Below are 16614 nucleotides of genomic sequence, written 5' to 3'. Positions count from 1 at the left end.
CACAGTGATAAGAGAACAGACCCTGTATGATTTCAGTATCTTTAGACCATTAAATTTTTACACCTGTTTTATGTCCCTGGATATGTTCCTATGCCTCCTAGTTTACAATCTACGAGAACTTGAATAGAATTTGAAACCTACTGTTACGTGAAAATTCTATAATTATGTTGAACTGATTGACAGTGCTTTTGAGGTCTACTGTATCCTTCTACTTTTCCTTATATTCTTTCTATCAATTTTTGAGAGTTTGATATTGAAGCTTCAACTAAAGATCTTAATTTACTTAAAAATAATTGTAATATATAATAGAACTATATGTAACCTTGTTCTGTATTTTCCAAGTATCCTGTAAATGTGTTATTATACTTCATAATTTAAAAAATAAAAAATTAAAAAAAAACCCAAGCGAGTTTCTCCTACATTGTTGATGGAAATGTAAATCAGTGCTGCCATTATAGGGAACAGTATGGTGATTCCTCAAAAAATGAAAAATAGAGCTACCATATGATCCAGCAACCCCACTCCTGCACATATAATTTGAAAAGACACATGCACCCAATTTCTACAATAGCCAAGACATGGAAGCAACATGGAAGACATCCATCAATAGATGAATGGATAAAGAAGATGTGGTATAGACAATGGAATACCAATCAGTCTCTAAAAAGATTGAAATCATGCCACTTGGAGCAACATGAATGAACCAATAGATTATCATACAAAGTGAAGTAAGTCAGACGAAGACAGATATATAATATCATTTATATGTGGATTAAAAAAAATGATACAAAGGAACTTATTCACAGAACAGAAATAAACTCACAGACATGAAAAACAAACTTATGGTCACCAAAGGAGATAGAGAAGGGTGGGAGGGAAATAAATTAGGAGTTGGGGATTAACATATACACACTATTATATATTAATATAATAGAGGTAAGCAGCAAAGACCTACTATATAGCACAGGGAATTATACTCAATATCTTGTAATAACCTATAAGGGGAAAGATAGAAAAGATTCTGAAAAAGAATACATATGTATATCTGAATCACCTCTGATTCACCTTGCTGTACACTCGAAACTAACACAGCATTGTAAAGTAACTGTACTTCAGTTAAAAAACAAATAAACAAATCCCCCAAAAGGGCTCAATCAGTAAGTTCCTGACTCCATGGACACAAGTTTGAGCAAACTCTGAGAGGAAGTGAAGGACAGAGAAACCTGGCATGTTGCAGTCCATGGGGTCACAAAGAGTTGGACACAGCTGAACAATAACATAAGTAGTATTCTAACAAGAGATTTATAATAGAAAAGGGAAGGAAGAAATGAGAGAAGAATCACTAACCCATTTATTATGAGTGAAAAGTCGAGGACTGCGGGAAAACCCAAAGAAGCCAAGCATATAGATAACAAACGAGCTCATAGGGAAGTTTGTGGAAAAACTGTTAGCCCTGTGGGTTCACAATCAAATGTCTGGAGTAGGGAACAATAATGTCCACATGTATTCAGCGATGGTGGTCAGGGAGAACTAGGAGAGTTGAACAAATAAAGAAAAATTTTATTTGAGAAGATCAGGATTGGATAGTTTCCTCAGATACTTGAGCACGTAGCCTCCCAAAGAGGAAAAAAGACCACATTGGATTCTGGGGGCTGGAAAGTTTTACAGATGGATAATAAAACTAAATAAGCTCTCTTGAGATGAATTACCTATCTTGCTATAATTTGCACTTTTCTTATTGTCATTAACTGTAGTAAAGTAGTTATTAATGTCCTCACCAAGAATGATTGTTGTGTCAGTTGCTAAGAATGAGAGAAATCAGAAAATAAATGGTGTGAGGCGATTTCAGTTTCCAAGTTTATAAATACAAGAGGAAACCTTCAAACGCTCTGGTGGTCACAGCAAAGGCAGTTGGTTACTAAACTGTCACATTTCCAGACAAACCTGGTCTGTGAGTTCTATTTGAAACTGTCACAGTTGTAAAAGCCAATGGGCATAGAACGGACTTGCCATCCCATCGAACTCAATTCTGAATTTAATTATATGGAGGGGTCTATAGCGTAAATACGAATTAAATATTCATCTCTTTAAGTCACTTTACTGGTAATAAAAGACTGGTAATCTGCTGGTCTAATGAATTGTAATGATGATTTTTGGGTGGTTGAAAACCAGAGTGCAGTTCTTAATGCATAAAATCCTGACAAATTTGAGCAGGAGAAGATGTGCATTAGTCCATTAATGCTGGGTGACAATCACAAAACTGAGGGGCATAAAACAGCAAGCATTTATTTCTTGTTTACCCGTTTGGTGTCATCTGGAGTTCAGCTGCTCCAAGCTTTAGCTGAGGGTTGGGCTTAGGTCTCTTACATGAGTATTCATTTTAAGACTGGGGTCAAAGGGGTAATGGCCATCCAATGGAAATCTGTCCCAGGGCAGCGAGGAGTGCAAGAGGGCAAGTCCAACCACACAGGCACAGGTCACGCCTTTATGAATCTTATTGGCCAAAGCAACTCACATAGTCAAATCCAACATCAATGGGATATGAAAGCATATGCCTCGGATGGAAAGGGGAAGGGTGAATATTCCCTTAGAATTTACTATAAAGTTGCTTTATGGGCTTCCCTGATGGCTCAGATGGTAAAGAATCTGTCTACAATGCAGGAGACCTGGGTTCAATCCCTGGGTCAGAAAAATCCCCTGGAAAAGGGAATGGCAACCCACTCCAGTATTCTTGACTGAAGAATCCCATGGACAGAGGAGCCTGGCAAGCTACAGTCCACAGGTTTGAAAAGAGTCGGACACAACTGAGCAACTAAAATTGATGCTTAGTTGCTTATTAAAAAGATGTTTTATACATTATTAGTAGGATGATTAATTATTCTTATTAATAAGATGCTTTACATATTACTTTCTATTATATCTCAAATTTTAAATTACTCCAGTTGAGAGTAAATTTTTTAAATTTAAAATATTTACATATATACACAGGCTTCCCTGGTGGCTCAAAAAGTAAAAAAATCTGCCTGCAAGGCAGGCGATCCGAGTTCGATCCCTGGGTCGGGAAGATCCCCTGGAGAAGAGAATGGCAACCCACTCCATATATATATGTAATATATATATATATATTTATGGCTGCACTGGGTCTTCTTTGCTGTGCATAGGCTTTCTCTAGTTGCGGCAAGTGGGGGCTACTCTCGGTTGCGGTGCAATGACTTCTTATTGCAGTGGTTTCTCTCGTTGTGGAACACGGGCTCTAGGCACTCTGGCTTTAGTAGTTGTGGAGCATGGGCTTAGTTGCTCTGAGACATGGAGGATCTTCCTGGACCCGGGATGGAACCTGTATCGCCTTCATTACAAGGTGGATTCCTAATCAGTGGACCATCAGGGTAGTCCCCAGATTCAATGTTAAATGATAGAAACTGCTAGATGACCGTAGATTACAAATTGCTAGATAACAATATAGAATCTTTTTGTACCTGTAAATGAAGTTCACAGGAAAGCAAGCCAAAGCGACATGGTATCCTCATAATCTGGAGCCCAGTGCCTTCTCTGTAGATCTATTACTGTTTCTAGGTCACTTCCTGGTCCAAGATGCTAATCAAACTGCCTCAGCCATCAAGTTCACATTCCAACAGCAAGATGGGAAATGGGATGAAGAAAATCCCCTCTCCTGTCTTCCCAGAGGTTGCACACAATTTTTTGGCTTACATTCTTTAGTCAGAAATTATTCACATAATTATACGAGAAAGGGAAAATGAAAATTTACACTTTATTTTTGAAAGTCTCCAGGTGGCCATGTTTCCTGTGAAAAATAATAGGTTTTAAGATGTTAATATACTATTAGGGAAGAACAGCTGTTAGTGTAAACAACTGGGTGAGTTTGCCACAAAATTACAAAGAAACTATTTGTATTCTCATTCAGCACTTCTGAGGCTGGGTTCAGTAGCTCTTCAACTCTTTGCAACCCCATGGACTGCAGCCCCTGCCAGGCTTCTCTGCCCATTGGCTTCTCCAGGCAGGAATACAGGAGTGGGTTGCTATTTTTCTCCTCCAGGTGATCTTCCCAACCCAGGGAGCAAACCCACTTCTCCTGAGTCGGCAGGTGGATTCTTTATATATATTCCCCACCACTGAGCCACCAGGGAAGTCCATCACTACCAAGCTTTTACATCAGATATTTAATTTCTTCTTCTAAATTCTTACAACAAAAATATGATTGGTAACAGTAAAGACACTATAGAGAGCATTCCTTAAATTAACTTTCTGAATTATTTTTAGTTATAGCTGGCAAGCTGCTAAGAAAAAGGTGGAAGGAAGAAGGTTTCTAACATACACCTTTGCTCTCAATGGAGTTTATTCTCAGTGGTATCTTTACTATCTTTCATTCTGAAAATGAATTACAAGGCAAACCATACTTTATCTCTTCCACCATAATATGCTAATTTCAGTACATGAGTTTTTGAGAGATTTTGGAGGAGAAAACATTTCCTGTTATGAGTAAATGGCTAAGATTTGAATTATCCCACAGACATTGATGGAACACTGCTTTTTATCATGATCGTTAGCCTCTAATCAAGGTCATCCAAGAGCTGTTCCCAATATACCGTCCTAGGTTTATCTCACACAACTCTTTTTCATGTATCTTTTAAAAATTTATGACATGTTGCAACATGTGAAGTGTTATATGACTTTCTCAAACAAACGAGATCTGTTGTGCCACCCAAATATATCCTGTATCTTTGTTTCCCTATGCTTCAGCCATCTTAGTAGAGTAACTCCAATCACAGAACTATAAACTTATTGGTACAATGCTTAAGATTCTGCCTTTCAGGTGCAGGGAATTCAAGTTCAATCCCTGGTCTGGGAACTAAGATCTCACATGCTGTGGGGCAACCAACCCCGTGTGCTGCAACTAGAGAAGCTCCCATGCATCACAACTAGAGAAGCCCTCATACCATAACGACGACCCAGTGTAGCCAAAAAACACACAAAAAACTTATTCCTTCATTTAAGACTTAAAACAAAAATTTACTTCCTTAAAAAAGCCTCTCCAGAATCCCACAATCAGAAATGAATCCTTTCTATACTCAAATATAACTATTTTTGTGTGCTAAGTCACTTCAGTCGTGTCTGACTCTTTGCAACCCTATGGACTGTAGCCTGCCAGGCTTCTCTGTCCATGGGATTCTCCAGGCAAGAATACTGGAGTGGGTTGCCATTTCCTTCTCCAGGGGATCTTCCCAACCCAGGGATCAAACATGCATCTCTTATGTCTCCTGCATTGGCAGGCGGGTTCTTTACCACTAGTGACACCTGGGAAGTCCAAATATAACTATATTATATTCAATATTTCCTATACTATTTTACAGCTGATTTTATTGAACATCCACTGTGAAATCTCTGTGCTAGATTTCATTCATAGCATTTATAGTCTAGTGAGGGACATTAAACAAACAATATTTTCTTACGTACATTCCACAAGCTGTCTCAGGTTTTATTTCTGTTCATCTTGCTTACCTCTACAAGATAAAAAAAAAAAAAGGAAAAACTGTCTTATCATCTGTATACCCTCTTGACATGTAGTACTGTTCCTTGCACTGTTGGTTACATATTCAGCAAAAATATTTGGTGAGTGAATATTCTTGGTTTGTTTCATTTACTGCTTTCCCCCAACTCCAGGAGAGGCAATAAAAAGTATGTTACCATTATGTTAACTGCTATAGAAAAATTCACTTAAAATCAAAGCAAACATTTAAAAATATATATTTGTTGACTGAAAAACAGCATAATCTAAAAGTTGAGAATTATGCTTTATTTGGTGGACTTGCTGAGGACTTAAGTCTGGGAGGAAGCCTCTCAGATACCTCTGAGGCACTGCTTGGAAGAGTAAAGGAGGGGTCAGGATATATAGGAGTTTTGCAAAAACAAACCAGGTAGTTGAGCATCAAAAGATTTCTTCTAATTAAAGGAAAAGCAAACATCTCAAATTAATGAACTTAGCATTTTTCTGTGTATGGGAAGATGCAAGAGTCCAGGCTCTTTGAAATTATTCCTTTGTTTGGCATTAACTATCTAGGGCCAGTATTCCATTTTTATCTATCCTGAATCCCCTCAGGGTGTATTGTGGTGGGGGACTTGATGGTCACAACATCCTTTGTTTATTGATATGGCAGGTGACATTGCCCATCCACATACATGTATCTTCATTATAGGAATGGTGGAGATGGGGAAGAACCTACAAAATGAAAATCCAGCCTTTATCTTATTAAAAATACAAAGTGTCCCAGTGTAAGATTACATGAATTTCAGGAGACGACTACATATCAGATATCCAGTGTCCAGACTTGCAAAAACCATAGAGATGAAAGTAAACCCTGTCTAATATTTGTCTGCTTTCTGTGATTAAAAAGAAAAAACACACCATAAAGAAGTGATCTTTAGGCATTCTGGGGAATACTTACATCCTGCTACAACTACTGTGTATCATGATGTTTTCTGGCTCAGCAGCATTTGCCTTGTTTTCTCTTTATCCAGTCTTCAGATTGTAATTAGGAATCCGGTCATTCTTTCCCCAGCTCAGATTCAATTAGCCATATGTTACAGGCAGCAAACACAGTGGCTGTCAGACTTCAGCAATTACCAAGGGGAAAGGAGGTTGTGGGGTCAAAATTGTGGACTTAAAATTCATAAAGTAGAGGCAAACTCCTAATTACAGAGCATTAATCAGAATTTTTGTCTGATCATTCATCTGTCATCTCCACGGACCAGCTCTGGAAATAGCAGCCTCCTATCCATGTGGGACAGAAGAGCTCCTAGAGCAAAGGTATCAGAAAAGGAAATGAGTAAATATGCAATTCTGTTTACTTTCTCCATCTCAACAATGAGAAAAATCAATAGGCTTACAGAATATGGCAATTGTACTTTCCAATGAAGGCTCTTTAGAAGGTAGGATTTTTTTCTTGTTGTTTGTTTTGTTGTTGTTTTTTGTAACTTACAAAGGCTGATTCCAAACAAGTGGTTTTCTCACTGTGGGACACTTTATGCTTAATTAAGGTTGTGCTGGGTCAGCCCTGCTGTGGGAAAGGCTTAGTGTGGAGGATCACCATTAAATTCATTTTACTCAAAAAAGGTGAAGTTAAATTTAAAAATTTAACATTGAAAGCTGTGTGAGTTCTGAACTTTTCTTCTCTGTTACACGCTGATTTGTTAGAGAAAGGGGGTTGGAAGTCCTAAGGGGCACATAATATTTAAAAAAAAAAAATTAGTTAAAAGAAAATGAGTATTGAGGCATGGAGTTCTTGAGGAAAAACACATAATTAGAAAGGTTTGGTGAAGAAATCTACCACTTTATAAAAACCTATTAATTTTTGGCTAACCCACCCATTCATGCTCTTCTCCAAAGAAGGAACAGAGTTACAATACAGCCACACTCCATTAAAAATAAAATTTATTCCACAGCAGGTCTGCCTCCTGGGCTAGCTTCCTCTTAGAAAAGGCCTATTATAGATCCCAGTAATTTTCCCATGAGTTCTACAAAGAGTGTTTCTTCGTGGTGGGTTTGAGTATTTTATCCACTATAATTTAAATGTCTCAAAGGATGTCACTTCAAGTCATTTCCCTCAGGAAAGTAGCTCCAGCCTGAAAAATATCTTCATTAAGAGATTTCTCTAGCATTTAACCTGGGAATTTTCCATTCTGTTTTATCTGGCATCAGAAATATGTCCTTTTCTCCCCAGCCTGACCACTGAACTTTGTTTGAGGAGCCAGTATGCTGGCATGAGAAGGGTGGTTGCCTTTTCTTCATAAAATAAGTGACTTTGAGCTCAATTATACTGAGCACATGAAAATTCCCATTTGCTTCCATCCGCTCTATGTATGTGTTGGAGACACCAGTTTTGAGAATTTGGTCAAGGAGAAATTGAGCTTTGTTTAGAGGAGGATGAAGGCCAGTGGAGAGAATTTTTAAATGTAAATTTTAATTACTTCATACAAATAGAGTTGTTTTTTTTAAGAAAATATTGAGAAGTTGAACTTTAATCTGGCAAAATGGAAATTGAGGAAACCAAAGAAGTTACAAGAACATGTGTGTGAAGCTTCAGAACTGTTTCCTTTGGAGGCAAAAATAAACAAATGAAAAACTGGGAAAGCATTTTGCTAAGTAGTCAAGGCACAGACTTCTGATCCCTTTATGAACTTCTACCAAAATTCTTTAGCTTTAAATGCTTCTACTTTAATTTTAATAACTTAATTGGAATGACAAAGGAGGAAAGTGTTGTGGAAGCCAATATATTAAAAGATTGTTAAGGAAGGCCTGAGAGCCCTGTGGTACCGATAATTCGCTCAGCTCCATGGGGATGTGGATTTTTGTCACTGGAGTCCTTGGACTTTTCAATGTGTGTGCAGCTGACAGTTCTATGGGAAGCAGAGCACTCCAACGAAGGTCCTAGAGCGTCCGTAGATGGAATAGTGCAAGAAAATACACACACACACACATATAAACTACACATAGTTCAAAATGGTTGCTTCTGACAACCTTGTAATTCAACTTTTGTAAAAAGAAAACTCTAGGGACTTCGCTGGAGGTCCAGGTGTTAAGAATCCACTTTGCAATGCAGGGTCATGGGTTTAATCCCTGATCGGGGAACTAAGATCCCACATGCAACTACTGAAGCCCAGGCCACAAGTAGAGAGTCCCTGTACTGCAGTGAAAGATCCCGCATGATGCAGCTAAGACCCAAGACAGCCAAATAATAAATAAAAAGTAATATTTAAAACAAACAAGGAAAACTCCAACGTCCTCCATTTAAATCAATGTCATGATGGCTTCAGTAAGGATTGTTGTGTTGGGCTGTCATATAAGATTATTCAAGTTACCATACAAAGGCCAGGCCTGAATTTAACAGGCCGTTGGTTGCAACTAGCCAGTGTCAGTGGACACCACCCACTGGTTCACGTTGAAGCTTTCTTAAGCTTTTAAATTCTGAAATTAAGAGTTTAATAAATACAAGGATTTATTGCAGCAATGTTTACAATTGCCAAGCCATGGAAGCAAACTAACTTGCTCCTATTGACAGATGAATGGATAAAGAAGATGTGGTATATATATACAATGGAATACCACTCAGTCATAAAAAGTATGGAGTCATGTCACTTGCAGCAACATGGATGGAACTAGAGATTATCATGCTAAATGAAGAAAGTCAAAGACAAATATCATAATATATTGCTTACGTGTGAAATCTAAAAAAATTATACATATTAACTCGCACACAAAACAGAAATAGACCCACAAGAAACAAACTTATGGTTATCAAAAGGGAATGGTGGGGGGGATACACTAGGAGTTTAGGATTAACATATACACACTGCTATTTATAAAACAGAAAATCAACAAAGGCCTACCATATAGCACAGTGAACTATTTTCAATATTTCGTAATAATATATAAGGGATAAGAATCTGAAAAAGAATGCCAAGAATATATGTATATATATAACTGAATCACTTTCTTGCACACCTGAAACTAACACAATATTATAAATCAATTAAACTTTGATTTAAAAAATTAAAAACAAAGTTCAAGGTGATCCTGCTATTTGCAGCAACATGAATGGAACTTGAAGGCATTATGTTAAGTGAAATACAGCAGATCAGTCAGTCAGTCAGTTATGTCCAACTCTTTGCAACTACATGGATTATAGCCCACCAGGCTCCTCTGTCCATGGGATTCTCCAGGCAAGAAAACTGGGGTGGGTTGCCGTTTCCTCCTCTGGGGGATCCTCCCAACCCAGAGATTGAATCCACCTCTCCTGCATTGGCAGGCTGATTCTTTACCACTGTGAAACTCTGAAATGCATCAGATAGGGAAAGACAAATACTGCATGATATTCACTTATATGAGAGTGAATTTTTTGAAAAAAGGCAAACTGGTAGATACAAGGGAAGATTGTTGGTGCCAGAGGTGGTGGTGGGTGGTGGGTGGGGGATGGCAAAATTGGTAAAGATGGTCCAAAGGTACAAGCTTCCAGTTTTAAGATAAATAAGTCCCAGGGATGTAATGTACAGTATGGCATCTTCCCAACCAAGAGATCCAACTCAGGTCTCCCGCACTGCAGGCAGATTCTTTCCATCTGAGCTACCAAGGAAGCCCAACTATGTGGGGTGATAGATGTTAACTAAATCTTGCTTGCAACATATACATGTATCAGATCATTATCAGTATACCTAAAGCTAATACAATATTATATATCAGTTACATCTCAGTTAAAAAAAATCCCCATTACCACTAAATTGATTAAATTTCTAAAGACAATTTGAAGAAAAATGAAAGAAATAAAGATATATGAAAAGGCATGAAATAAAAATGTGTGCCATAATGATTTATCACAAAGCAAGTCTTCTTGCAACTACCACTCAGATCAAGAAATAGAATCTGGCCAGCACTCCCAAAGCCCCTGTTGCATCCCCTTCACCTCCTCCTGGTACTTATGGTAATCACTTCCTGCTTGCTTTATAGTTCCAATGTATCCCAAACTCTATCGTCCTGCCTCTTTTGAACTTTACAGTAAATGGAATCCTATAGAATAAATGCTGTCATGACAGACTTTTTCTTCTCAATATATTTGTAAAATGTATTTTATAAATAAAATTTGTAAAATTTGATCACAGCTGTAGTTAGTTCGTTTTCACTCTTTTATAATCTTTGATTGTATATATCTGAAATTTATTTATCTATTTTATTCCCTTTTTTCCAGGAAAAGAAAAGATTTATTATTTGCAGCAAATAAGAACACTGGGGATCTTCCCAAAATAGTGTCTCCTATTTATCTATTCTACTCATAATGTGCGTTTGGGTATTTCCAATTTGAGATAGGAATAATACCATTAAGAGCATTCTTCTCCTGTCTCTTGGTGCACATGTATACACATTTCTCTTCTCTCTCTTCCTAGGAGTGGAAATGCTGGGTCCTAGGGTGTGCTTGTATTCAACTCTGCTGCAAGTGCCAATCTCTTTTCTAAGGAGGTTGTACTAATATACTTGCCAAGCAGCAGTGAATAAGAGTTCCTGCTGCTCGCTACTTGCCTCAATGACTGGTATTATCAGTCTTTTAAATTTTAGCCATTTTGATGGGTTTTGTAGTCAAAGGAGAATTCACTCTTCGCACAACTCTGCTGACACCAAACGTGTGGGCTTTTCAAACCAAGAAATTCTCTAATCCTCTGTTGGCACCCGTGGATGTTACATGATTTAATTCAATTCTGACCCACCTGGAGTTAGTATAGACCCTACAGCGTAAAGGCCCAGTCCCACGACACTGCCCCCACCTCAGATGCTAATTGCAAGTATTAACAGAAGGTTCCAGGTTACTCACACTTCTGTCTTACTCGACTAAAAGTTGGGGGTTCTCTTAACCCCCTTAATATGAGGTATGAAAATTTGCTATAATGGTTCACAGAACCTAGGCAAACACTTTATTATCACCAGTTTATTTTAAAGAATGTTATTGTTGTTTTTCAGTCACTCAGTCATGTCTGACTCTTCGAGAACCCAAGGACTGGAACACACCAGGCTTCCCTGTCCTTCACTATCTCCTGGAGTTTGCTCAAACTCATGTCCACTGAGTCGGCGATGTTATCCAACCATCTCATCCTCTGCTGCCCCCTTCTTCTCTTGCCCTCAATCTTCCCAGCATCAGGGTCTTTTCCAATGAAAAGAATGTTATAAGGGTGCATTAAATAGCCAGATGAAGAGGTACACAGTGCAAGGTGTGGGAAAAGGGTGTGGACCTTCCATGTATTCTCTGGTTGTGCCAACTTCTCAGCACCTCCATTTGTCTACCAACCTGCACTCCGCTCTTTAGGGTTTTTACGGAAGTTTACTATCAATACATGGGCATGGTTGATTAAATGACTAGCCGTTGGTGATTAATGCAACTGTAGTCTCTCACACCTTCCTGGATGTTGGTGGATGTGGGGCTGAAATTTCTAAGTTTCTAATTATGCCTTGAGTTTTCTGGGAATTAGCCCTCATCATGAAACTATCCAGGGATCCCGGTGACCAGTCATCTCATTAGCTTGTGAGGAAACATGCCTATCACTCTGGAGATATCAAGCATCTCAGAAACTCTTATGTCAAGAACCAGGGATTTAGGCCAAATATTATAACAAAAATGCTCCTGTTATTCCTGTCATTCAGGAAATTACAAGGGTTTTAGGAGTTCTGTGTCAGCAATTAAGGGCAGAAGCCAAATATAATATTTCTTGTCACAGTAGTGTTATCTCACATAGTGTTTGTTTACATTTCCCCTGACGTTACATTAGTCAAAGTGAAGTTGCTCAGTTGTGTCCAACTGTTTGCGACTCCATGGACTGTAGACTACAAGGCTCCTCTGTCCAGGGGACTTTCCAGGCAAGAGCACTGCAGTGGGTTGCCATTTCCTTCTCCAGGGGATCTTCCCAACCCAGGGATTGAACCCGGGTCTCCTACATTGCAGGCAGATGCTTTACCATCTGAGTTACCAAGGAAGAGTTATTCAACTCATATGCTCATATAGTCACTGGCTATTAACTATCATAATTTGTGAAGTGGCTGTTCAAATCTCTTCCCCATCTTCCTTTTGGTTGCCAGAATTTATTATTATTATTATTTTTAAATTTATTTTATTTTTGATGATACCATATGGCACTTGGGATCTTAGTTCCCTGACCAGGGATCAAACCTGTGCCCTCTGCATTGGAAGCACAGAGTCTTAACCAATGGATCACCAGGGAAGTCCCAGATTTTATTATTATTGCTGTTGATTTGCAGAATTGTTTAGGTGATTCAAAATACTTGGTCTCTCACTCTGTGGCTTACTTTGTACTTCCTTATGGGTGTTTTAATGAACTTGAAGTAGCAAAATTTATAAATTTTTCCTTTATGATGATACTTTTGGTGTCTTGTTATAAAGTATTTTCCTACCCTAGATCATGAATATATTCATCTATCTTATCTTCTAAAAGCTTCAGAGTTCTGTATTTCACATTTAAATCTGCAATCCGTCTGGAGCTGTTTTTTCTGAATGGTATGTAATTGAATTCAAGTCCATTTCCCCCTGCCTCCATACCCAGCAACCCCCAATGGGGATAACCAATATTCTCAACAACATTTATTGTAAAGTTTTGCTTTTCCTAAGGTTCAGAAGTGTTATCTTAGTCATTCAGGAATCTATAAATCCACAGTCTTGATTTTATCCCCTTATTTTGTCTATTCTTTCATTAATATTCTCTTGTCTTCATTACAGCCACATGAGGGAAACTATCAGTGTCTTGTAGACTAGGGTCTCCCACCATGAATTTCTTTAAGGGTACCCTCACTATTCTTAGTCCATTGCCTTTCCATTGATTGCCATTTCGGAATCAAGCGAGTCCACTGAATTTTAATATATTTTCTAGAATCTGCTCTTTGAATTCCATAAAAGCAACAGTAAGCCAAGTAGATACACATAAACATCAACATACACTTAAAACAATCTGGTCACATGGGTGACAGCTACTGTTGGGCTGTGCCCAACATTTAAAAAACTCAACAAAGTAACAAAATAAATCTGACCACTGAAACAGCTATTTATTAAGCCCCATATCCCTTATTAGAGTATTTCTCAAACAAAAGTTATTTTTTAAGAACCAAATGTATTTGACAATCTAAACCTCTAAGGAGGTCACCCACCACTGACCCTAAAGGACACTGTTACATGGGGGTGAAGAACATACAGAAACAAAATAGAGAAAATAATAAGCTGTGTCAGTTTCCTTAAGGTGTCAGCCCAATGTTACCCGTTGACCAGAGTTCATCACCTGTGAACTGTGACCCTCCTTCCGGGCAAGTCGCTTTCCTCCATGCGCCAGACCAGTTCCGTTGACATCTCAGCCTCTGTCTCCACCTCCTTGCCTTTTCCCTTGGCCTTCTTGCACAACTCGGATACTCTGTCATCAGCCTCCCCATTGGGAGGCCGAATGCTATTCAAGGTGCCCTGCTCTGAGGCCTCCACCTGTGTTTTCATCTGGATGAGCAGACGGTCCACCTCCCGCCACTTGCTTCTGGTCCTCAGACATGCGCTCCTGGATTCTCAGTTGAGCGCTTTGATGTCCTCCAGCAGGCAGCTGATGCCTGGGAGCAGAAACTGCTTGAAATCTACCTCGGGCTCCAGCACACCCACCTCCTCCAGAGCTTCTACTTGGTCCAGGGCCAAGATCCCCATTTTTCCTGCCACTGCTTCAGACCCACAGCCCCGGGACTATTACTGCTCAACAATCTCTGCTGCAGTCGAAGCGACCCACATTCCTGGTCAATAGTATTCCTGAATTATCTTTTAAAATAATAACAAAATTTCCCTTTACTCCTCCCACTTCCCAGCTGATCTGAAAAGAAATGCCTCGCAGGCATACAGCGGAGCCCTCAACTCACTGGTGTTAGCGATTCTTTCACAACACAGCCAGTCCTGTGTATCTTATGTTAGGTTCGATGTTTGGTAATTGGATGTTTCCAGTTTTGTTGAATAAATGGTCTAAACTCTTATTTTCTGACTGTTCATTGCTGATATACAGAAATATGTTTGTGTCTAGGTGAAGCCTTTAGAGAGACTTCCCTGGTGGCTCAGATGGTAAAGCTTCTGCCTACAATGTGGGAGACTTGGATTCGATCCCTGGGTCGGAAAGATCTCTTGGAGAAGGAAATGGCAACCCACTCCAGTATTCTTGCCTGGAAAATCCCATGGACAGAGGAACCTGGTAGGCTACAGTCCATGGGGTTGCAAAGAGTTGAACATTGAGCAACTTCACTTCACTTGAAGCCTCTAGAAGATAACAGAGGAGGAGACTTACGACCTGTCATACAAAAAGAAATGCTTTTGTGTATTTTATATAGCAACTCGTTGAACTCTCTTGTTAGTGTCAAGTATCTGTAATTCTTACAGAGTTTCTTCTCCCTCACCCCAGCTTTACTGAGATATAATTGACATATTCAGTTCAGTTCAGTTCAGTAACTCAGTCGTGTTCGATTCTCTGCGACCCCATGAATCGCAGCACGCCAGGCCTCCCTGTCCATCACCAACTCCTGGAGTTTACTCAAACTCATGTCCGCGGAGTCAGTGATGCCATCCAGCCATCTCATCCTCTGTCATCCCTTTCTCCTCCTGCCCCCAATCTCTCCCAGCATCAGGGTCTTTTCCAATGAGTCAGCTCTTTGCATGAGGTGGCCAAAGTATTGGAGTTTCAGCTTCAGCATCAGTCCTTCCAATGAACACCCAGGACTGGTCTCCTTTAGGATGGACTGGTTGGATCTCCTTGCAGTCCAAGGGATTCTCAAGAGTCTTCTCCAACACCACAGTGCAAAAGCATCAATTTTTTGGAATTCAGCTTTCTTCACAGTCCAACTCTTACATCCATATTTGACAACTGAAAAAACCATAGCTTTGACTAGACGGACCTTTGTTGGCAAAGTAATGTCTCTGCTTTTTAATATGCTATCTAGGATGGTCATAACTTTCCTTCTAAGGAGCAAGTGTCTTTTAATTTCATGGCTACAGTCACCATCTGCAGTGATTTTTGAGCCCCCCAAAATAAAGTCTGACACTGTTTCCACTGTTTCCCCATCTATTTCCCATGAAGTGATGGGACCAGACGCCTTGATCTTAGTTTTCTGAATGTTGAGCTTTAAGCCAACTTTTTCACTCTCCTCCTTCACTTTCATCAAGAGGCTTTTTAGTTCCTCTTCACTTTCTGCCACAAGAGTCGATAGTGTGTAAATTTAAGGTGTACAATTTGATGATTAGATATAGTAAAATGACTAGCACAGTTAGGTTAGGTAACATAACCATTGGGCTTCCCTGGTGGCTCAGTGGTAAAGAATGTGCCTGCCAACGCAGGCAATGTGGGTTCAATCCCTGGTTGGCTAAGATCCCCTGGAGAAGGAAATGGCAACCCTCTCTAGTAGTCTTCCCTGGGAAATGCCGTGGACAAAGGAGCCTAACTAGCTATAGTTCATGGGGTCGCAAAGAGTTGGACATGACTGACTAACACTTATACTGTCATAATTAATATACAATATTATATTAGTTTCTGATAAAATAGATAGCTAATAAGAACCTACTGTATAACACAGGGAACTTAACTTACTACTCTGCAGCTATCTCTTTGAAATAGTCATTTAGTTTCCTTCGGATAAACACTCAGAACTAGAATTTGCTATACGATATGATAGTTCTATTTGTGTGTGTTTAACCTCCATATTATTTTCCAAAATGGCTGTCCCATTTACATTCCTTTTTTGGAATGTCTGTGAACACAAGCACATGGCATCTGTGAATAATGAGAAAGTGTTATTTTTTATTTCTTCCTTTCCAATTGTCTCTCTCTTTTCTATAATAGCTATGTTCGCTGTTTGCACTGTCTGGGACCTTCAGTTCAGTGTTGAATGGAATGGTGATAGCAGACATGCTTGTCTTGTTCCAGGTCTCAGTAGGAATGCTTTTATCATTTCACAACTAACCTTAATGTTTGCTGTGTTGATACAACAAGAAACGTTTCTTGTTGAAACTGTTTTTGAAACAGACAAATTCCAGTCTCTTCCTCTTT

At 39.1% G+C, this 16614-nt stretch overlaps 1 protein-coding gene across 1 annotated transcript; it reads right to left on the bottom strand.

Annotated features, from left to right (window-relative positions):
• Positions 1–13832: 13832 nt before the first annotated feature.
• On the bottom strand, positions 13833–14240 carry LOC133043092 (MORF4 family-associated protein 1-like). The gene is given in 1 exon segment (XM_061123965.1): positions 13833–14240. A coding segment is annotated over 1 exon segment (408 nt).
• Between the last annotated feature and the right edge of the window lie 2374 nt (positions 14241–16614).

This window comes from Dama dama, chromosome 22 (assembly GCF_033118175.1).
Source record: "Dama dama isolate Ldn47 chromosome 22, ASM3311817v1, whole genome shotgun sequence".
Taxonomy (NCBI): domain Eukaryota; kingdom Metazoa; phylum Chordata; class Mammalia; order Artiodactyla; family Cervidae; genus Dama; species Dama dama.
Note: the sequence above shows the minus strand (reverse complement) of the source record. Positions and strands in the feature narration are given on the sequence as shown.